The 23604-nt window shown below is 39.7% G+C and overlaps 1 protein-coding gene across 3 annotated transcripts in view; it reads left to right on the top strand.

Annotated features, from left to right (window-relative positions):
- PYROXD1 (pyridine nucleotide-disulphide oxidoreductase domain 1) overlaps positions 1-23604 on the top strand; it is a 57460-nt gene that overhangs the window by 31569 nt on the left and 2287 nt on the right. Inside the window, exons 1-11 of one of the 3 annotated variants that reach the window (XM_081083097.1) lie at positions 4880-5155; positions 7785-7865; positions 8644-8763; positions 10942-11070; positions 13264-13337; positions 17141-17301; positions 17998-18098; positions 18462-18597; positions 19724-19836; positions 20672-20794; positions 23163-23300. In XM_081083097.1, the coding sequence (XP_080939223.1) occupies positions 5072-5155; positions 7785-7865; positions 8644-8763; positions 10942-11070; positions 13264-13337; positions 17141-17301; positions 17998-18098; positions 18462-18597; positions 19724-19836; positions 20672-20794; positions 23163-23300 (1260 nt within the window). In that variant the 5' untranslated portion in view covers positions 4880-5071. Of the gene's footprint in view, positions 1-4879; positions 5156-7784; positions 7866-8643; positions 8764-10941; positions 11071-13263; positions 13338-17140; positions 17302-17997; positions 18099-18461; positions 18598-19723; positions 19837-20671; positions 20795-23162; positions 23301-23604 lie in introns of those variants that run through there. The other 2 variants (XM_081083098.1, XM_081083099.1) reach the window with 2 other exon arrangements.

Raw genomic sequence — 23604 nt, 5'->3', positions numbered from 1 at the left:
ACTGGGACAAAAGATAGGACCAATTTCTCTACAAACACCAGATGCTGTAAATGTTCGATAACCGATAAAACTAGATTTCTTCAAAGGTGTTAAAAATGAATCATAGCACAGCCAGCTGATGTGTCTCTTTAGACAAATGTTTCATCTTCCTAAGGAAAAAGTTTCTCTCTGGAATGCAATTTCACAGACATAATTACTAACAACATTTTTTGGTGTTCTACAAAATGTTTTTTTTAAACAGCTATTCTTCAAAATGTGATACATACAATATATGACCTGAAGCAAACCAGAATTTGGTTAAACTTGTATCTCCCAAGACTAATGCTAAAATGAGACTTTCTTTTCATTTATAGCTTGATGTATTTGGGCAAGCATGCTCAATATGTATTATTGTTGTTACCATAAATAAATTTATTAAAAATCATTTTGACAGTTAAAATTCGAAAGTCTTATGTAAACCTACACATATTTTCAAGACTAAAAAGGAGAAATTTAGTTAAACTTTCATGTAAATCTATCTTGGGTTCATGTGAACTTGAAATAAGTTGATGGATAATGCAGTATTTGCAGTATTATTTGAAACAACATAATTTTAAAAAATTTTTAAACATAAAATTTTTTAAGAGGTGCAACCTGTTTCTAATTTCAATATTTATATAAATTAGCAACACCCATCTGAGACCATAATTTAACATTTTTCTCTTTTAGTAGGATACATGCTTTGCATTCTTTATGCTTTCGTTTATTTTATGGGAAATACAAATGATTTTAATAAACAAAAAGTATAAATACAAAGTGTCATTCCTTTCTAGTCCCTCAGTATAATAACTAGATGTAGAAAATATTTTTTATTTATGAAAACAATCTGAATTTCTCTAATTTTCAATGTACTGAATATTAAAATGTTGCCTTATGCACTAAAATGGTAAATAATTAAGTATCAAGATAATTAAATAATAATTATTCAAGTGCTGTCATAACAATTTTATATGTGGGAAATATAACAGTTAACAAATAAATGCCATGGAATATAAGGATAAATGTTTTATTCAAAAATAGCATGAAAGCTATTATAAGGTCCAAAATAGTCTTTCTTTATAGAGTAGACAGAAAAGGATATAAAAATTGTGTTATAAAAACACTTTATACTGTCAAAGATATCTTTAAGTAATTTTAATTATGACAAAAAATTTTAAAGGCAAAAGAGAATTCCCAATTTTCTATAATAGAAAAAAATTGGATAATAAAAATACATTATATTTGCCTGTGTGTGCTTTATAAGTTCATAAGAGTGTTTTCTGGTGATATACATTAAAACGGAAATTGAACTATGAAACTCCATTGTATGGCTTTGGAAGAGGTTGGGGACTTTATAAGCCTATCAAATAGAGTTGGCAACTGCAAGAGGAAGGCTGCCTGTTATAATAAAGGGCCTGACTCCATTTTTTATGTTTGCTGATAGCTTGCAAGCCTCACCCTTTCTCCTTCTGCCCCATGTAGGGTCACAATGAGAAAGTTTGGTGTGCCCACCTTTGGCACTGGCAGGAAATTCAAACCACAATATGGCTGGGCCCACGGGTGCCAGAACACTCACCCAGATTGAGCCCCTAATCATAATAAAAGCAGAGTTGGTCTCCTTTCCTTGCTCTCACAAACCATTTTTGGATCACCTTGAAAGATTGCCCTGTTCTCTCCAGAAAGTCCAGAAAACCTCATTATGTAAGTAATAAACCTTTTCTTCACCTCATGGTGTGTGTGTGTGTGTGTGTGTGTGTGTGCACATTTATCAAATCTTTACATCCAAACCAAATTTTGGGTGTAGCCTCATTCTGTGGGATAACCATAACATCTATCTGCCCAGAACAACCTGATCTAAAAATATTATAGCAAACTATTTAAGAAAGAACAGTAATAGTAATATTTCATAAGGCCAATTTATACCTCAAATTGGTGGGTGTAACCATACAATAAGCGCCCAGACTTTATAAGATTGAGTTTACTATGCTTACTCCAAAGTCTCAAGAAACACTGATTAAGTGTATACCATGTAAGTCACTGTGCTAAGTGCTGGGATTAGAGGCAAGATATTCCAAAGTGTATAAAATACACTCCCTTTCCTCAAAGAGGAAGCTCAATAGGGACACACCCAACTCTAACACAATAAACATTCTTGAATGCAGTAAAGTACTATAAACATGATTATTTCTGCTTGAGAATGATGGGGAAGGTAGCATTTGAGCTTGCTGTTCATAGATTCACAGATTTCTATTGGTGGGGCAAGATAGCCTGGAATGGAAGAGACAAGCCTGGACGTATTCAGGAAACTGGAATGATGCCAGAAGGAAAAGTGGTGAGGAGGAAAAGTAACCACATTTCCCTTTTAGTAAGATAACTCTTAGGGTAGCACAGGAGTACATCAGAAGCAGAGGACAGAAGAAGGAGGGCCTATGAGGAGCCTCTTTTAATAGTCCAAGTGGGAGGAGAAGGCTTAAAGTAGGGCAGTCACAATAAAAACTAATATAAGGAAACTGAGGAACACTTCTGAGTTGGCAGGACTGGATACATTGAATTTTGGGATGTGGAGGTATAGTTTAAGAAATGCCTCCAGTTTTTAAAGGACACGAATTTGATATTTATAGAACAAAAAATGGTATACCGTGGAGTTAAAAGTGATTTTTTAAGTTTATTCAGTTCTAAAAAGCTAATCCTATCTAATAATAGAGAAACATGGTAATTAACCGTAACTTCGCTACCCTTCCCATTGGCTAATCAGTGAGATATGCAAATAAGCTGCCAATCAAGATGGCGGCTGGCAGCCAGGCAGCTGAAGCGAACTGGAGGCTTGCTTGCTCCAGTGAAGGAGGAAGCCAAGGTTCCCCGCTTGCCACTGCCGGCCTCTGAGCTGCAGTCTAAGAAACAATGTTGCAATTATAGGAGGTAAATAAACTCCAGAAGCCTGCTTTCAGCCATCAGAGCTGGAGCGAGCAGGACTGCAACAGTGTTACAATTATAGAACCCAAACAAACCCAGATAACTGCTTTCAGCAGCCGAGGACTCAGAGCTGGAGCCGAGCCTCAGAGCTAAAGCTGGCTCTCAGCTCCAGTGACAGCCATAGAAGGTAAATAAATCCCAGAATAAAAAAAGAAAGAAAAAAAGGAGAGGTTGGGAGCTTCAGTCACCCGCCAGCCTGAAAACGGCCCTCAGCCCCTCACCCAGACTGGCCAGGCACCCCAGTGGGGACCCCCACCCTGAAGGGGGTGTGACCAGCTGCAAACAGCCATAATCCCCTCATCCAGGCTGGCCAGGCACCCAAGCAGGACCTCCACCCTGATCCGGGACACCCTTCAGGGAAAACCAGCCGGCCCCCACCCGTGCACCAGGCCTCTATCCTATATAGTAAAAGGGTAATATGCAAACTGACCCTAACAGCAGAAGGACTGGGAATGACTGGTCACTATGACACACACTGACCACCAGGGGGCAGAGGCTCAATGCAGGAGCTGCCCTCTGGTGGTCAGGGCGCTCTCACAGTGGAGGAGCTCTGCTCAGCCACAAGCCAGGATGATGGCTGCCAGCACAGCGGTGGTGGTGGGAGCCTCTCCTGGCTCCTTGTCAGTGCTAAGGATGTCTGACTGCAGTTTAGGCCTGCTCCCCGCTGGCAAGTGGACATCCCCTGAGGGCTGCCGGGCTGCCAGAGGGATGTCTGATTGCCAGCTTAGGCCCAATCCCCCGGGGAGCGGGCCTAAGCCAGCAGGTGGTCATCCCCTGGGGGGTCCCAGACTGTAAGAGGGCACAGGCCAGGCTGAGGGACTCCTCCTCCCCCCCCCAGTGCACAAATTTTTGTGCACCGGGCCTCTAGTAACAATATAATAGGTACCAATTACCCCAATGCCTTTAACACAAGGTACTAGAGCAGTGGTTCTCAACCCTCCTAATGCCGCGACCCTTTAATACAGTTCCTCATGTTGTGGTGATCCCCAACCATAAAATTATTTTCGTTGCTACTTCATAACTGTAATTTTGCTACTGTTATGAATCGTAATGTATATATCTGATATGCAGGATGTATTTTCATTGTTACAAATTGAACATAATTAAAGCATAGAGATTAATCACAAAAACAATATATAATTATATATGTGTTTTCTGATGGTCTTAGGCAACCCCTGTGAAAGGGTGGTTGGACCCCCAAAGGGTTTGTGACCCACAGGTTGAGAACTGCTGTACTAGACCATGCTGAAAGATCAGAAAATAGGTGAGTGCTAAGAGATTATAAAACTGGTTTTTCCAACATTAGCCTATCATATTCCTTGAGGCTATACAAGGGAAAGGAAAGAATTCATTGATAAATTGCGGAAGAGTGCAATAAGTTTTTTTGGAGAAAGTTGTATGTATGCTTGTAGGAAACAATCCCCCACCCCTGCCAGCTCCAACACACTCACAGTCCTGGCCTCGGTCCCTGCTGGTAGGGGAAGCGAGGAAGACTTCGAGAGAGAGGTATGTGGAGAGCTATACCTGCAGCCCGAGCGTCAGGTCACAGGCACCGGCACCCCAATCAGCTAATGGCATAGCTAGATGGTCCGACAGCAGAGGATGCTATGTTAGGTTGGAATGCACTTTCAGAGTTTGCTGTGGGGAAAGGATGAGTGCGTTTCCCAAGAACCCTTTATGGACCCTGCGAGAATATCAGAGCAATTCCTTTATTTTAAGAACGCTCTGCCTCGTGAGATCATCGGTCTGTCTTTAGGCACTTCGCCAAGCTTCTTTTGGCCACGCATCTTCTTTAATTTTTTTGTTTTCTATCTTCTCTTTATCACATGTACGTGGGAAAATCACATTTAGCTATAAAAACCGTCACACCAAGCCCGGCATCGAGTAGACGCCTCCGTGCTTGGAGCACGCAGCGCGCGGCCCAGAGGCGGACGGACTAAGTGTGAACCGCTCGGCACCCGTAGGTCTGGTTCCCAGGGTCAGACACCGGAAGTGGCGGTCCCGGCCCACGGCTCCTTCGGGAAGGCAAATTCCCGCCGCTCCCCGGCGGCAGTCCGCGAGCCCTCAGAAGTCTGGGAGCATGGAGGCCGCGCGCCCTCCCCCGACGGCGGGGAAGTTCGTCGTGGTGGGCGGAGGCATCGCGGGCGTCTCTTGTGCGGAGCAGGTAGGGCGGGCGGGCGGACAGGCGGCTCCGCGCCCTCCTGGACCCCGGAGGCGGCGGCGCTCCGGCCTCCTCCCCGCTCCCTCCCCCGTCCGGTCTTTCTACCTGGTCCCTCTCTGGACGCTTCCCCCCCATCCCTACCCCCCGCTTTCTCTCCTGCTTGCTCGCAGGTATTAGAGACTGCGCGGTGGCCCCGGTGTCCTCGGTACCTCGCAAGCTTCACCTGAGGCGCCTGGCCGGTGGGGAGGGGGAGTCCGGGGGAATGGGTGGGGGGAGAGAGCTAGTTGTTGGGCGTTAGGACCCGGACCTAGCCATGTCCGAGCAGACCGGAGGCCTGGTGACTAGCAAGGACATGGTGCGGAGATTCCGCCGCCTTTGTCGGCAGACCACTGCGGTCCGCTTCCACACGGCGCAGGCCCTGGGTGCACCGCACCCTTACGTACGTTCCCTGTACTGTGAATCCCCAGATGGGAGATACTTCCTCTCCAGGAACGTTCCTAAAACAGCCCGCAAGGTGTATGCGGAATGCAGCTAGGGAACGCTTTTCCATATATATATCTACACCTATATGTATTTTAATATTCCAGAAGGGACTAAATTATCTTGATATAAACAATCTCAGAAGTATGAGAAATAGTACAAGAAGTGCAAGTCTTTTAAACTTTTAATTATATATATATATATATATATATATATAGAGAGAGAGAGAGAGAGAGAGAGAGAGAGAGAGAGAGAGAGAGAGATTGATTTCAGAGAGGGAGAGAAACATCAGTGATGAGCGAGAATCATTGATTGCTGCCTCCTGCAGGCCCCCTACTGGGGATCGCAACCCAGGCATGTGCCCTGACTGGGAATCAAACCCGGGACCTCTTGGTCCATGGGATGGCTCTCAATCCACTGAGCCATCACAGCTGGGCTAAACTTTTAATCTTTTAATCATAAGGTGTATTTTCCACTTATTCGCCAAGTCAACACCTATGATCCAGGCACTGTGCTAAGGGCTGATTAGTCAAATATAAACAGCCTGATACCTTTTTAGGGCCTCACAGCCTAGTGAAGAGGCATGTAAATAAATCATTTCCTTGGTGTGTTTGCTGTCTTAGGGGTGACAGTTGAGTTGGTAGGGAGTAAATGAGGGAAGAGGTATCCTTTCTCCAAGGAGATACACTTTTTAGAATAATGAGTAAAAGTTCACCACCTAAACGAGAAAAGAGAGATGTTCCAAAGAGAAGCGACAGTAAACCTCAGGTGAAGCCTCGCATCCTCTGGGAGCAGCAAAACTTAAGGCAGGGAGTGCTTGGGGGAGGTGAGCAGAGATGAAGCCAGGGAAGGTTGGCAGAGGCCAGATCATAAAGGATCTTATAAGTCATGCTAAAAATTTACCAGGAACTTACAAATAGGTGATTTCGAGCAATGGAGTAATGTAATCAAATGAAAAAGTTTAAAAGACAATTAGTTATAATGTGTGGGGCAGTGGTAGCTGGTTAATATGAGACTGGAAGGCCAATTGAAAGGTGATTTTAGTAGCATAAAGAAGTTTTGAGGGTCTGGTCTAGCAATGGAAACAAAGCAGAGGGAGCCCTAGCTCGTTTGGCTCAATGGATAGAGCATTGGCCTGCACTCTGAAGGATCCTGGGTTCGATTCCAGTCAAGAGCACATGCCTGGGTTGTGGGCTCAATCCCCAGTAGGCGGCATCAGGAAGCAGCCAATCAGTGATTCTCTCATTGATGTTTCCATCTCTCTCGCTCTCCTTTCCTCTCTGAAATCAATTATATATATATTTAAAGCAGAGGAAAATTACAGAATACACAAAGGAAAGAAAGACAGGGAGAGTGGTGATTTTGTCAAATACTGTAGAAAGTTAAAATAAGCTGGTACTTAAAAAATCTATGGGTTTTAAGGATGTATAGTTGAATTGGATATGCTCAGTTTTAATAGTGTAAAAGGGATAGAAATAGAGATTGGTAGAGTTGAACTGGAGATTGAGTTAGGAAAATGCTTTCAAGAAGTGTAAAGTGAGAGAGAGGTTTGAAGCTAGAGGAAAATGATGAAACAATGGCAAGTTAAGCCACCATATTTTGTTAAGACTAATATTAAAATGGCTTGGTCTTTCAGGATATCTGCTGGTTGGGCATTTGGAAGAGGCAGGATGGGAGTGCCAAAGCGCTTGGAAAGAGGGCTGAGATTCTAAATGTTTATTATTGAGGGTTTGCTGTAATTTCATCCTACTGAAGGCAAATGAAAATATTTTACAATAAGTAGAAGTTGGTTTAACTGTTAATTAGGAAGGTAATTTCTCCTTACCCTCGGCATGATAACTTTAAATTGGCATATAAAATAGGTTAAGTAAATAAGGAATACCTCTTTATGCCACTTTCCTTATTCAGATCTTTGTTAGTATTTAGTATAAATGTATTACTCATTTTAATCAATACCACAGTATTGAACACTACTCATCACTACCTCATAAATATGAACAAGACTCAGGATAATGGAAACTTTAGATGAGGAACAATGATTAGTTCCCTAGGTTAATAACTTTATTAATATTGCACTATCCCTTTCTCACTCTCCATGCCACAAATACTAATAACTAAAATTATTTATCCTATTTTTCCTACTTTTAATAAGTTGGCAATTCACTTTCCATCAGAAGAGATTCTCCTGGTAACAGCTTCTCCTGTTATTAAAGCAGTTACCAATTTCAAGCAGGTAAGAATCTTTGTATAACTTTCTTACTATTAATTTTTAAAAATTGCAGTAACTTGTATAGCAGGTAGTATAATTATACTATTTAATTGTTTAAAATGACAAATGTTATTTGGATGTTCATTTCAAAATTGTAGTTCAAAGTTTAGAATTAATTCAGATTGAATACCAAAAGCACCCAGAATGATATTGAATTTCTAGTCTTCTCTTTTTTTCCTCCTATCATTTCCCTCCCATTCTGAATTACTTTTCAGAAAATTTAAGATAAGGTTCTTTTGGGGAAAATTGCTATGAACTCTAAATATGAATGCAAATATATTCATGTGTATATTTTTATTATAAATATGTGTGTGTGTGTATTTACAAATCAGAAGTGCTTCTGAGCCAAGTTTACACTTGTAGATAATTAATGTTGCAGATGTGTAATAAGCATCTCAGAATACTTTGTAGTTCCACAGATTTATATTACACATGTCATAACATTATAATAGGAGTCTAAGATCATTTGGATCATAGTGTGATAGAAGAGTGGTCTCCAAACATTTTTGATTCAGGAAACTAAGGCAGTGACCTAACAGGCTTGTCCAAGAGTGGTAGGACTAGTATTTTGAGTTTTAGTCTTAAAATGCGAATCTAGCCTTCTTTCCACTGTATTTTGTGTAGTTCACCAACTTTCTTGTTGTATGAACATAAATAATTATAGAAAAAAATGGAACTATTTTTATTTAGAATTCTTGAAAAAGTTTTTAACATATATTCTTACCTCTTTGATCTAATACAGATTTCTAAAGTATTGGAAGAGTTTGATGTTGAAGAACAACCAAGTACCATGTTAGAAAACCGCTTTCCCAACATTAAAGTTATAGAATGTGGAGTAAAGCAACTGAAGAGTGAAGAATACGTAAGAGAATTTTTCCTTAATGACATTGTGCTGTTAAATCTTGGTGAGGTTTTTGCCTGACTTCCTTTGAACCCACCTATACCACCACCAAAGTCCCTAGCATGCAAATTTTGTGACATTGATTTCCATTACTAGAATAATTTATACTCTTTTGTGAGTTTATTGGGATTGTGTAATTAGTTTAGTTTTGCCTTTAAGTTTTATATTTCAAATTAGCGTAACATTTATATAGTGCCCACTGTTTTCTGGGCACTACATTAAGTGATAGGCACCATAATGTAAGGAATAAGCAATAATATAAGGAATATGTAAGCTCTCAGTGTCATAGGGAATATAGACATGCATACATATAATTATATGGACATGTGAAAAGCGCAGTCATAGAAATATTATCAAAGCTCTGCTAGTAGGAAGACTTCACAGATTGAGTAATATTTGAGCTGTGTTTTAAAATATGAGTGAATTAATAGTTAGTGAATTAATAGATGCAAAAGTGCATTCCAGGAAGAGATTGCATCTTCAAAGACCAAAAGAAAGGAAAGGGAGCATGTGGAACCATGAGGTGGTCAATGGGATTTGGGTGGGGCTAAGTAAAGGAGATTGGCAGACAGGGCCTGAGAAATAAGTAAATAAGATTGTAAAGAGCTTTTTATGTCAAGCTAAGAAATTGAGTTCATTTCTAATCAATGGAAAAATAGTAGAGATTTTAAGAGGAGGCAGGGATGATGAAATAGAAGTTCTTTTAAGAAGATATATAATCATCTCAATAAAGATTTTTAAAAAAAGAAGAGGAAGATATATCTGACAGCAGTGTCAAGAATGAGTAAGTGGCTAGTAGCCAGCAACCAAATTAGAAGGGGGTTACAATAGTCCAAAATGATACAAGGCCAAAACCAAGGCAGTGTGAGGAATATGGCAGTCTCAGAAAAGGATGTTATCAGGTGATTAACAATATCCTCAAATGAGCTTTAGGCAAAATATAAAGTAGAGTTTGTATCTGTTTCTCAAAAGCAGCTCTAATTTATGAATTCTCCCTTAGGGATAAAACACATACACCACATTTGACAGGAAAAAGAAATTAAGAAAAAATACTGAGTTTTATGAGAAAAGAATGAAAAATCTGAATCCAAAAATCAGAGTAAGTTTCTAATACTTATAGTGGTAGTACTTACTCATTGTAACATCCACGTGAATTAATTTGCAAATTGAAGTAGGTTTAAAAGTATACTAATGAGTTGTGAGGACATTTTTATATTAGGACATTTGAATGAATCAGAGCGCTACCCATTACCATTTGAAAACTGTCCCGCATGAGGTATACTAGCATGTCTGCATTCTCTTATCCTTTATATTCTTTAGTGAATTAGAAAAATTCTAATTTTTTCCAAAAATTTAACAGTAGCTAATAAAGAGCTTTTGTGTTTGTTTTCATAGTAACTAAATGAAAATTTATTTTTTACATTTGGTCAATGCCTATAACTAGTTTGTCTGTCATATAAAATTCTAACCAGATTATATGAAGGAAAACTTGCATGAAATGTCTGTATGGATTACACTTTGGGTTATTGATTTTATATATTTGTTATGCAGCTAAAGAGTTAACATGGGTGACAAATGTCTCAATGGGTAATAAGTGCTATGTTATGATTTGCTAAGTTTTATAATTCAAACACATGGCACAAAAGTTAACCCCTAAACCTTTCTAACAAAGTCCAGCATATCTCATGTATATCTGCTTTCTAAATGCTGCTGCTAATCTGTAGATTTTCTTCAATATTAAGAAACAGAAACAGTGGATCTCTAATATGTTTTTTAGACTCATTGAGGTTATTAAAATCAATATAAATATATTTAAAGCCAGTACATGCTGGATTTAAGTTTAACATGTTTGTCACTTAGGTGAAAATATAATCCCCAAAGAGCGTATAGTTTGCTAGGAGAAAGGCTAGTTTTCATCAGACTCAAAAATAATTCATGGCCCTAAAATGATTAAGAATCACTGAATTGAAGAATGTATTCTTATGCTTACTTAGCTTTGTATTTACTGGGACAAAATATTGATTGCCACCAAGAAGCAAGCTTAATATGCTTTTTGCTTTTGTGTTTTTGAATGTTTAAAGTGAAATTGTACCCACATATAAATGCTTCTTGCCCCTTCATTGCTCTATGTTTTTACAGTGCATTTTAACAGAAGATGGCAGTCAGCACATATATAAGAAACTCTGTCTGTGTGCTGGAGCTAAACCAAAGTTGATATGTGAAGGAAATCCTTATGTATTAGGAATTCGTGATACAGATAGTGCTCAGGTAACTTTGGGGTTGGGTCCTGGGGAATAACACGAAGATTTTTATCTTAGACATCTTTTGCTACATTTGAATGAAAGTGTTTCACTTACAATGCTAATTCCTAAACTGTAGGAGCAGAAGGGAGTTTTTTGTTTTGTGGCCCATAAACCAGAAAGTAGCTATAAGGTTCTATTATTGTCAATTTTAATTTGTTTTTAGTTGATAATTTATCTTGTTTTTTATTCATGCTGATGTTCTGTGTTGTTTCTCCTATATGATGTCCCAAATTTAATGACTCTGCTGAAGGGGACAGCTTATATTATGCACACACTTATTATTATGATTGGGAATATATGATTTGTGACCTAAATAATATAATGACCTTTTCCCCAAAAGAATAAAGCATATCCAAAACTTACAGAACTTACTCTTCAGCAAACAAATTAATAGTCAGAAGATCTTTGTGGTACAGAATCATGACAGACCCTAAAACTGGAAAAGTCACTCGGTTTATTGTTCTACTCAAGTGATAACTATCCCAGTAAGGTGAAACTCTATTGTGGAACCTTATACAACTTCTTTTGATAACTTACTTCAGGGTTTGTTGGCCTTATTGCCAAGAAGTTCTTCCTGATTTCAAATCACAATACTCTGTCTTCAAGTTCCTTGTTGTTCTGTCCCATGAGGTGATCATTTTACACTTACGTAACAATACTTTGTGTCCTTGAAAATTGATAGTTTACTTTCAGGCTATTTTTAATTAAATAATTAGGAATTTATGGAAAACTAGAACTTGGTTATCTTTTGGTAAACCTTTTGGGATTCATATTACCAAAGACTGCATTCATAACTGTATTCCAGCGAAGCCCTCAACATACAAAAACTCATTGAATCCTCATGATAATTCTGTGTGACAGTCATTACTGCCACTCTACAAATAGGTCATTGAAATAGAAAGACTAAGTAATTTATCATTACGCAGGTAGTTATTAAACTATCAGAAGTACAGTTTAAACTCATGCCATTCATCTCCATGTCCAGTACTCTATAGATCTTTCTTAAATTATCTACTCCCTCAATGAAGGACAAACTAAAATTAACTTAAGGTGTTTTATTGTTGTAGAAATTTCAAGAAGTCAATTTCAGTGGTTATTTATTGAACATTACAATAAGTTTTGGGTCAATTTAAGAGAAATGATAGTAGGCAAAGGAATTGAGCTATTCAGACATCATCCTGAAGCAGTGGTACTATTCTGTACTTTTGAATGTCTCCTAAGAGTGACCCACTGGCTTTTCTCCAAGTACATTGTGGTCTTTTTAGGGAGGGTGGTGGTAGTAATTAGCTGCCTTATAATGGTAATAACATTTTTTTAAATAAATGGTAGACATTATTGTGTGTCTGCTACTCCTAACAGCCTTATCTACATCATCTTACTTAATGCTTACAGAAACCTTGAGATTTAGTCACTTCTTTTTTTTTTTAATTTTTTTATTGATTTCAGAGAGGAAGGGAGAGGGAGAGAGATAGAAACATCAATGATGAGAGAGAATCATTGATTGGCTGCCTCTTGCATTACCCCCACTGGGGATTGAGCCGGCAGCCCAGGCATGTGCCCTTGACTGGATTTGAACCTGGGACCCTTCAGTCCGAAGGCCGACGCTCTATCCACTGAGCAAAACCAGCTAGGGCGAGATTTAGTCACTTCTTAATTCCATTTATAGTTGAATGTGAGTTACAAGAGGATAAACAACTTGTCCATCATTCCCAGTTAGTAAACTGCTAGAACCAGTTCCTTTAGCGTTTGTGCTCTTAACCACTTTGCTGCTGTGGCTCTCATCCTGTAAGTTTTAAGTGCTGAGTGACTGCAGACAGTATCAACTGAGGAACTAGAAGAGGAAGAATCGTGTATCTAGGATATAGATCAATGTTATGTTAGTAAATTGAATTTGTCAAATAGTTGAGAATTTAGTAAACTAAGACAGGGCCTCCTGCTGAAATTCTGAAGTAGTACTCTAATGACATAAAAACAAGGAAAATCAGGAGAGGCATTGCTGTAAAGGCAGTGTAGGGTGAAATGTAGAGGAGAATTTGTATTATCAATTGGAAGGGTGCATCCTGGAAGAGTAGGAAAGTAAGATTTATTATCAGAGAAGCCTCTTGCTTCCACTATTGCCCACTATACAAAACCCTGTGTCATTTTCTTTTTAATATAGGAATTTCAGAAACAGCTTACGAATGCTAAAAGAATAATGATCATAGGGAATGGTGGTATCGCACTTGAATTAGCGTAAGTATATATTTTTAAAAATTGCTCTGTGATTCATGTTATTGTTGGCATACTAGAAAAGATCTTGTTATCCTAAAAATCAAAGATAATATTGTTTTTCATGTATTTTCAAGAACAGAAATCCACTTAATTTTTTTTAGCTTTCATGGGATTCATAATTGCAGAAATGTTGTCAGAAAATATGAGTTTAGGCCAGCCGTGGGCAAACCACGGCCCGCGGGCCGGATCCGGCCCGTTCGGCTGTTCTATCCGGCCCGCGGAGCCGAAAGAGCGGAGGGTCCTCTTGCTCTCCCCTCTGCTCCTTCACCAGCAGCAGTGTTAACATGTATTAGTTCACACAAACACTCCATCCATGCTTTTGTTCTGGCCCTCTGGTCCAGTTTAAGAACCCATTGTGGCCCTCGAGTCAAAAAGTTTGCCCACCCCTGGTTTAGGCAGTACTTTAGGTCTCAAAGGGTCATTAACTGGTAACTAGCTAGATTTGAACCATCCTATATAATCCTATCTAATAAAAGAGAAACATGGTAATTAGCATACGACCACTACCCTTCCCATTGGCTAATCAGGGAGATATGCAAATTAACTGCCAGCCAAGATGGCGGCCGGCAGCCAGGCAGCTTGAAACTAACATGAGGCTTGCTTGCTTCAGTGACGGAGGAAACCAACGTTCCCCGCCTGCCTTGCGGGCCTCTGAGCCTGCAGTTTGAAACGTAACAAATATAGAAGAGCCGGGATCTCAGAGCTGGAGTTATACATTGTTTCGATTAGAGAACCCAAACAAACCCGATACCTGCTTTCAGCAGCGGAGGCCTAAGAGCTGGAGCCTCTGAGCTAAAGCTGGCCCAGAATAAGAAAAAGAAGAAGAAAAAAGGAGCAGTTGGGAGCTTCCGTCACCCACCAGCCTGAAAACAGCCCTCAGCCCCTCACCCAGACTGGCCAGGCACCCCAGTGGGGACCCCTACCCTGAAGGGTGTGTGACCAGCTACAAACAGCCATCATCCCCTCATCCAGGCTGGCTAGGCACCCCAGTGGGGACCCCCACCCTGAAGGGTGTGTGACCAGCTGCAAACAGCCATTATCCCCTCACCCAGGCTGGCCAGGCACCCTAGTGGGGACCCCCACCCTGATCCAGGACACCCTTCAGGGCAAACCAGCCAGCCCCACCCATGTACCAAGCCTCTATCCCATATAGTAAAAGGGTAATATGCTTCCCAGCACCGGGATCAGCATGACAGGGGGCAGCACCCAAAACCCCTGATCGCCCTGCAGCTCTGTGTGACGGGGCGGGGCCACAACCTCCCTATGGGCCCTGCTCTGTTCATGACAGGGGAAGGCGCCCCAACTCCCTGATCAGCCCAGCTCTGTGCCTGATAGGGGGGAGCTTCCCAACCCCCTGTTCGCCCTGCGGCTCTGTGTGTGACAGGCTGCGGCACCCCAACCCCCTGATTGGCCCTGCTCTGTGTGTGACAGGGTGCGGTGCCCCAACCCCCCCCCCCCCCGCCCCCGGGCCCTGCTCTGTGTGTGACAGGGTAGAACCATAACCTCCCCATCGGCCCTGCCCTGAGCGTGAGAGTGGTGGCGCCCCAACCCCCTGATCGGCCCTGCTCTGTGGGTGATAGAGGGTGGCACCCCAACCCTCCCCACCCCCCACGGGCCCTGCTCTGTGTGTGATGGGGTAGAGCCATAACCTCCCCATCAGCCCTACCCTGAGTGTGACAGTGGCGGCGCCCCAACCCCCTGATCCGCCCTGCTCTGTGTGTGACAAGGGGTGATGCCCCAACTCCCCTATCGGCCCTACTCTGTGAGCGACGGGGGAGCTCCTCAACCCCCTGATGGGCCCTGCTCTGTGCATGACAGCGGGGAGCTCCCCAACCCCCTGATGGGCCCTGTTCTGTGCGTGACAGCAGGCAGCGCCTCAACCCTGATCGGCCCTGCTCTGTGCGTGACGGGGTGGCGCCGCAACCTCCCCATCGACTCTGCCTTGAGTGTGACACGGCGCGGTGCCTCAACCCCCCAATCGGCCCTACCCTGAGTGTGACTGAGGGTGGCATTGCAACCTCCCGATCTGCCCTGCTTTGTGCATGACAGGGGCAGCACCCCAAACTCCCCAATCGGCCCTGCTCTGAGCCCGACCAGGGGCTGCACCTAGGGATTGGGCCTGCCCTCTGCCACCCGGGAGCAGGCCTAAGCCAGCAGGGCGTTATCTCCCGAGGGGTCCCAGACTGTGAGAGGGCACAGGCCGGGCTGAGAGACTCTCCCTTTCCCCCCGAGTGCACAAATTTTTGTGCACCGGGCCTCTAGTCCTATATAATAAAAACCTAATATGCTAAGTGCCCAACTCTTCGTTCCACCAGTAGCTATGATGCGCACTGACCACCAGGAGGCAGACGCTCCAACCGGTAGGTTAGCTTGCTGCTGGGGGCTGATCGGGACTGGGCAACATGGGCCGGACACATCTTGGAGCCCTCCCGCAATCCTTCCCTGGCCCCGATCATGCACCGGTGGGGTCTCTCCGCCTGGCCTGTGCCCTCTTGCAATCCAGAACCCCTCAGGGGATGTCGGAGAGCTGGTTTCAGCCGGATCCCTTGCAGGGCAGGCCGAGGGACCCCATCAGTGCACAATCCATGCACGGAGACTCTAATGTTTTATAAGCATGCACTACATTAAAAAAGAACCTGAATGTGTACACCTTTAGAAATTTCTAGTCATAATCCCCACCACTTTTTATTGCTGATACCCATCCTGTTATGTGAACACACTAATAAATATGAAATATTATTTTAAAGTATTTCAAGTTCAGAAATCATCAAAGACTCCTCTTGTTGTCTACAGAGCATTAATTCACTTTCTTTGTGATTTTATCTTCCCGCAGATAGCTGACATGAAATAGTATGGGTATTTTTCAGACTAGAAAATTGGGTCCAATTACAGATAGGACAAATTTATATTAAAATAAGGAATCTGTTCAAGTCCTGTTTTTGCTCAGTTTCATCCATTCAAACTCTCAGACTAGGTTTTTGCCCCTCTTTTTTAGAGGATGATGAATCCCATTGAAAGCCTATAAGAATTCTTCAATTGCCTGAATACCAGGAATAGCAGTTATTATTATAATTATGAATTTTGTGGCACTGTGCAGAGAAATGCAGAGGAAAAACTAGAGCATCAAAACTAGACTGGGCCTTAAGGGAGGAGGCACAGATGTAAGGGGGGCTTCAAATTTTTAGTACACGTGACAAATTTTCTCCATCACGTATCGCCAAAACTATAACTTAATACTATTACTATTTACAGTGAAATGCTTTCTTACCTTAAAGATGTTCAAATTCGCACAACATTTGATCTTATCCTTCTGTAATATTCTTTGAATACATAAAATGTCTGTTACCAAAGAAGTCAACTATTCTCAGTATGGTAGCTGTGTACCATCCATCCATCATCGATTACATTATTACCAGATAAAGCATTTCTCACTCCTGGGACCCTGTGGACATTAAATAATAACTATGTTGTAGAAACTGAACACTTTGAAATGATATTTATTGTAATGAAACTTTACCTGATGTCCAGTATATATATTTGTCCCTTACATGTTCTTGGTAAACTGATTACATTCCTTTTGTTATTTGTTCTACTTTAACTCTTATCCTGAAAGAGTGTTACATTCCTCCTTATAATTATTTTTTCTGAGTTTGCTCAAAATACTTTCTTTACTTGTGCCTTAGGAGAGAATTATTATTTGTAAGTACAAAGATTTCTACTCATACTTTTGAAATTGCTCTAAGTAACTTTAATATTCCTTTTAGGTATGAAGTCGAAGGTTGTGAAGTAATTTGGGCCATTAAAGATAAGGCTATTGGGAATACTTTCTTCGATGCAGGAGCAGCTGAATTCTTGACCTCAAAGCTCATTGCTGAAAAACCAGAGGCTAAAATTGCACATAAAAGAACCAGATACACAACTAAAGGTAAATATAGAATCTGACTCATTAATTCACAGATAAATTTCTATTTTTTTAACCATATAGAAAAAGACTATAAGAAAATTTAGCAAAATATATTTGGGTGCTAAGAATATAGTATCTTTATATGACTTTTTAGATTTTCTAGAATTTATATATTTTATGAAAAATATGTATAATTAAAACGAAATTTAAAGTGAATTAAATAAGCCAGTCTATCTGCATCTTTGTAAACAGATGCTACAATTAGACAAGACCTAAGGTAATTTTATAAAAATGCAATGAGTTTGAAAGCAAATACAAGCTTCATGATTTTTTAGTTTACAGAGGTTTAAAAAAACAAACACATAATGGTTTGTAAAATTCAAGAATTTTATAAGTTTAGGGCATCCCAAAAACTGACAACATTTTCAAAATCTGTTGGCTAACATTCTTACCCTTCATATTAACCAGTGAATATAACATCCCAAAAACACTATGTTTATACTCAATACTCAATTGAAAGATTGTCCATTTTATATCTCTACATCACAAAATATTAAATAAAATTATTACTACAGGTGACTTTGTTTCATCATTTGGTATGTACTTATGCATGAGAATCATTATATTGCCTAAAAGCTGCAGAACAAGCGTATTTATCTGCCTGGCAGATATTTATTTTTATATCATTTGAATTTTGAATTGAGTTTATCTCTTTAGGAAAGAAAAAGGAAGCAGGAACCAACATTAATGCTGGTAATGTAGGCAGTGCCTTGGGACCTGATTGGCATGAAGGTTTAAATCTTAAAGGAACAAGAGAGGTATGTTTTCATATACTAATTAAACATGTCTAAATGCAGTTTTAAATTCTTAAACCCTTTTTTTTTTTGAAGACTGGTTACAAATATGTAATCAAAGAATTGCTAGGTCCCTTTACTTAAAATCCATAGTGCTAAGAAAGGAGTTGGCCTACATGCCCAGCAAAGGTAGGTGAATATTAAATTCATCTAACACTCACTCTCTGCCTTCTTTCTAACTCCCCAGAAGTGGAGATTGCCATACACAGACCACAGTGAAAACACCTGTCCTATTTTAAATTAATGTTTTCTCAAAAGTTATTTCAGATGCATTTCAGTATTTTAAAGGTTAATAGATGGATTCTAAATAAAATATTTCTCTTTTAGTTTTCTCATAAGATTCACATTGAAACTATGTGTGAAGTAAAGAATATCTATCTTCAGAAGGAATTTAGAATCTCTAAGAAAAAGTCCTTGACATTTCCAAGAGACCATCAAAATGAGTTAGTTACAACTGATAAAGGTAAGTGATAAAAAGATATTTAACTGCTTATTTAAAAGGAAGGCAGCTTAATTTTTATTGTTATACTAGAGGCCTGGGTGTGTGTGGGGGGGGGGGGGTGGAGAGGGGGGACCCTCAGCCTGGTCTGCACCCTCCTGCAATCCAGGACCCCTTGGGTGATGTAGCAGTATGCCAAGTGGCAGGCAGCCAGGGTGGAGCCCTGGCCCACTGCGCCTGCCAACGCAGCTTGGTAGGGATGCCACAGAGCTGGGAGCCTGGGAGAAGCTCCCACCACTGCAGCTGCGCACGCCAGCTGTGAGCCCAGCTTCTGGCTGAGTGGCGCTCCACGGGGCAGCTCCAGCGTTGAGCGTCTGTCCCCTGGTGGTCAGTGCACGTCATAGCAACTGGCCATTCCGGTCTTTCGGTCCTAAGTGTCACTTAGGCTTTTATATATATAGATTAAAAACCAACTTCAGACTGCCATGTAAAATTTAAACATGAAAAGTAAAAATAAATGATAATTTAATAAGTCATTTTATTTTTATAACTAAAAGTTTTCTAATAAATTGTATAGGGCTTTACTCACAGTGTTTTGACTGTCATAACCCTGTGAGTCAATCAGAATATCTTGCAGATCAAAACAAAACTAAAACTAAAAACCTGATATTCTCAGAGGTGAAGTGACTTCCCCAAAATCAAAGTGTATGATATTCCAGTTCTAAATTCTTTGAATTCTTCCATAGGAAAAGGGAAAGTTTGAGTATGAATAGTAAGGGAAAACATTGAAAAGTGAGTAACCTAGTTGGACTAAACTCTCAGAGGAACATCCTCTATTAATAAAGATTTTTAAAGAAATAATTTGTAAGATGATTACCAATTTAAATTTACTTGGTTAGATTTGTGTCTAAATTTGAAGGAAAAACGTTTAGAATGCCATAGTTTTGTAATCATACTCAAAACAAGGAGATGGTGTTAATTGTATTAAAAATTGTGTAAACAAATGTGCCTTATGCAAAATATTAAGGGATGTTGTTTTAAAGTCATCTCCGGCCTTCCTTTTTATTTTTCCTTGTTCTAGTTATTATATTCACATAATGTTGTGAACAGTTGGTGATTACATTTGAGAATACATTTTATTTTTTTAAAGAGATATGGCCTGTGTATGTGGAGCTGACCAACGACAAGATATATGGCTGTGATTTCATTGTCAGTGCTACAGGAGTTACACCAAATATAGAACCTTTTCTCTGTGGCAACAATGTAAGGTGAAATTTTTGGTCCCACTACACATATTTTCAAAGTATTAATTATTTATTAAGCTCTAATTCTCAAGCCTGAATAATTATTCACTGTGTTAGTATAAAACTGTACCTTAATATGATTAAAAAGAATTTAATTTATAGTCATATCTTGATTTGCAATACATTTTTAAAAATAAAGTTTTATTGATTTCAGAGGAGGGAGAGATAGAAGCATCAATGATGAGAATCATTGATTGTCTGCCTCCTGCACGCCCCCTACTGGGGATTGAGCCTGCAACCCGGTCATGTGCCCTGACTGGGAATCAAACCGTGACCTCCTGGTTCTTAGATCAATGTTCAACCACTGAGTCACACCGGCCGGGTGATTTGCAATATTTTTTTACTGCTTAAAGTTCTTAAGCAGTTAACATTGCAGCATAGGTGTCATTATTGATGTGACATAATGCATAACTTATTTATATAAATATTGGTAAGAGACTGATACCACATGAATTCTTAAAAGTGCTATTTTGAAAAAACTCTTAATAATTTTTTTCTTTTTAGCATTTGAAGCCTAGAAAAACTGAGGAATATTCTTGTAATTATGAGTGGGTTAGTTGTATGGTTACTGGGCTTTTTTGATATTGAAATTCTCAGAATTTTATGAGTTTGCATCTTATGAGGAATTTGATTCCCTGGAAATTCAGCTTAGTTGCCTAAACTTTCAGCTATTTTTCACTTTCTCTTTAAAGATCAGCAAATCATGATGTAAAAAGTTTACTTGTTCTTTTACTTTAGAATGAAGTCATGTTTCATTTTTCTTACCATTTATGCTTATGAGGGACATTGTTTAGTTTGATCTAGGAGAAGACGGTGGCCTGAGAGTGGATGATCATATGCACACATCCCTTCCTGATATCTATGCTGCAGGTGACATCTGTACTGCTTCCTGGCAACCCAGCCCATTCTGGCAGCAGGTATGCCACATACGTGATCACGTTTTTTCAGAGACTCCATCTGAAAACAAGGAGTTGCTACCAGCAAATCCAACTTTATGGTTTTCCAAATCTCCTACTTTAAGTAGGAAGCTATATGTTTATATTTCAAATGAAGAAACTGAGACTCAGAAAAATTAAATAGGTACAGTTGATACGCAGATCTACTGACTTCCAAGGCCAGTGTTCTGTTACACTAGAAAATCCCAAAAATTTGTAGAAATACAGTAAAAACAGAATATAGAAGAAGTTAATACTGCTGTAGAGAATTTTAAATGACTTCCCAGAATCACTTGTGACATTAAAAAATCAGAATGTTTCCCTTTTGGTGAGTGATAGAATGACAGTGATAGAATAAAGAGATATCTTTCAATTTAAAAGGAGTCATGTGCTGTTACTTTTTCATTCTCAGATGCTTATCAGCACTGTCCAATGGAACTATCTATGATGACGAAAATGTTCTGTACTTATGCATTGTCCAGTCAGGTAGCCACTAACCACGTGTGTCTATTGAGCACTTGAAATGTGGCTAATGTGATTGAAGAACTGAATTTTACTTACTTTTAATTAATCTAAATAGTTACATATGGCTAGTGGCTACCATATTGTACAGTACAGCTTTATACTAAAAAAAACGAAGTTTCAGAGATTATAAGCCATATAGATAAAGCATTCTGTTCCTGATGACCCTGTTCTGTCCTATGGGAATTACTGAAGAAAAAAAAAAAGTTCCTGTAGTGAACAGCCTTGCTCAGCCTTTAGCCTAACAGCTGCTTCCACCTGGCTCTAGACTTCCTCCTGCCCTCACGTGTTGTTGCCTACTTCCAAAAATACTAGAGGAAGATACTCCGTGGCTATTGGTGAGGTTGTCTTAGGAGCAGTAAAGACGGGTAGATATTAGAGATAAAAGAACCAGTCAGTGCCTCTCTTGGTGAAAGACCAGCTCCACAAGTAGATATTATTCATTCAGATTAACTATGGAGTGTGAAGTATTGGAAAAGCTAGATGTTGTTCAAGAGGCAGCTTCATTGGTTTGTGTGTTTTTTTTTTATGTACAGCAGAGCTATAACATCAGTGATAAGAGAGCTTCTAAAATGCTTCAAACTAGCTTGTTTTCAGTTTTCTCTACAGTCATCGTATGTCATTTATGTGGCATATCTGTCACAAACTCTCAAGTAGGAACTGGAGTTTGGGGGATTTAAAAAAACAAACATTTAAAACCCTCTAGGATAAATCATATCTTCAATGTGCATCATTAGAGGAAAGAAATATCTAAAAATAAATAGGTGTCTCTTGTTTTGAGTAAATCTTAATAGATCCCATCTCTTAATTGGCGGAAGCAGTAAATACACTAGTAATTGTTTTGCATAGCCCAAGATGCAAACTTAGGAGAATGAAGCAGGAATGCATCAGTTGGGTAATAGTCCAGCAGGGTGACATTGTAGGCCACTGCCTTTAGCATCCTCTGGTTTTATCATGCTGTTTCCTCTGCTTCTTTACCAGAGACTGCCTCTTACTTCAGTAACCCTAACTTGTTTACATGGAGACAAACACATAGGGGTTTAAGGGTACTATTGCTTATTATAGGCTAACCTATTTAATTTTCCCAATAGCCAAGGAGGAGGTGGTATATGTTTATATTTCAAATGAAGAAACTGAGACTCAGAAAAATTAAATAGGTACAGTTGATACGCAGATCTACTGACTTCCAAGGCCAGTGTTCTGTTACACTAGAAAATCCCAAAAATTTGTAGAAATACAGTAAAAACAGAATACAGAAGAAGTTAATACTGCTGTAGAGAATTTTAAATGACTTCCCAGAATCACTTGCTGAGATCTGAAATGATGTCTTGGGGTTAGGCACCGAGTGATAAATCTGTCTGCCCACTGAGGTAAATTGCAGGGTAGGTCTTAACGATCTAGCACCAACATGAGGGTTAGGAGAAGAAACAGATTTTTCAGTGATAATTTGGCATCTCTATTAATGCTGATGAGAAATTTATTCTGAAGTGGAGACTGGTTAAAATGTTATCTGGTGTAACCTGAAATATATTTTTAAATAGAAAATTTATTGAAATGTAAAAATTAGTGTCATATTTAATTTTTGAAGGCAGTATTTAGGTAGAATTATTAGATACCAAAATCAAATGCCAATCAGTGTGGATTGGTGATTGCTTCTATGGCAAAGATGACCCAACCAAACATCTAACCAATTTAACCGATCTAGACCTAACCAGTCTCAAGGACTGTCAAACATTGAACTCCATGAAGGAATGTTACAAGGTTAAGTGCTAACATTTTTCAAGTAATGATAATGAAAAGTTACACTGCATTACATTTTTTATTTCAGATGAGGCTGTGGACCCAGGCTAGACAGATGGGATGGTACGCAGCAAAGTGCATGGCTGCAGCTAGTTTAGGAGAGTCCATTGACATGGATTTCAGCTTCGAACTTTTTGCTCATGTAACAAAGTTTTTTAACTATAAGGTAAGATAGATAAGCAAATTAGTGCCTTTTTCTGCTTGTTAGTAACTGATTATAATCATCAGATTTTCTTGCTTGAATACAAATTCATATGGTTTTAATCATTTCACCAAGAAAAAAAATACTTTATTTTATGCAAATCAATACTTGGTATTATTGCTGATCTTAATTCCTAATTATCTGATAATCATTACCTCCCTTCCCACTATAGTTTTACACTTTACAGGGACTGTTCCCTATTGGTGCATTTCTAATTTTTATTTGAGATTCATTATTTCTTTGTGCAGGAAACTAATAGCTGTCATAC

Source organism: Myotis nattereri, assembly GCF_964212035.1.
Source record: "Myotis nattereri genome assembly, chromosome: 2".
Lineage (NCBI taxonomy): Eukaryota > Metazoa > Chordata > Mammalia > Chiroptera > Vespertilionidae > Myotis > Myotis nattereri.
The sequence above is the reverse complement of the archived record's forward strand: the minus strand, read 5'-3'. Positions and strand labels throughout refer to the sequence as shown.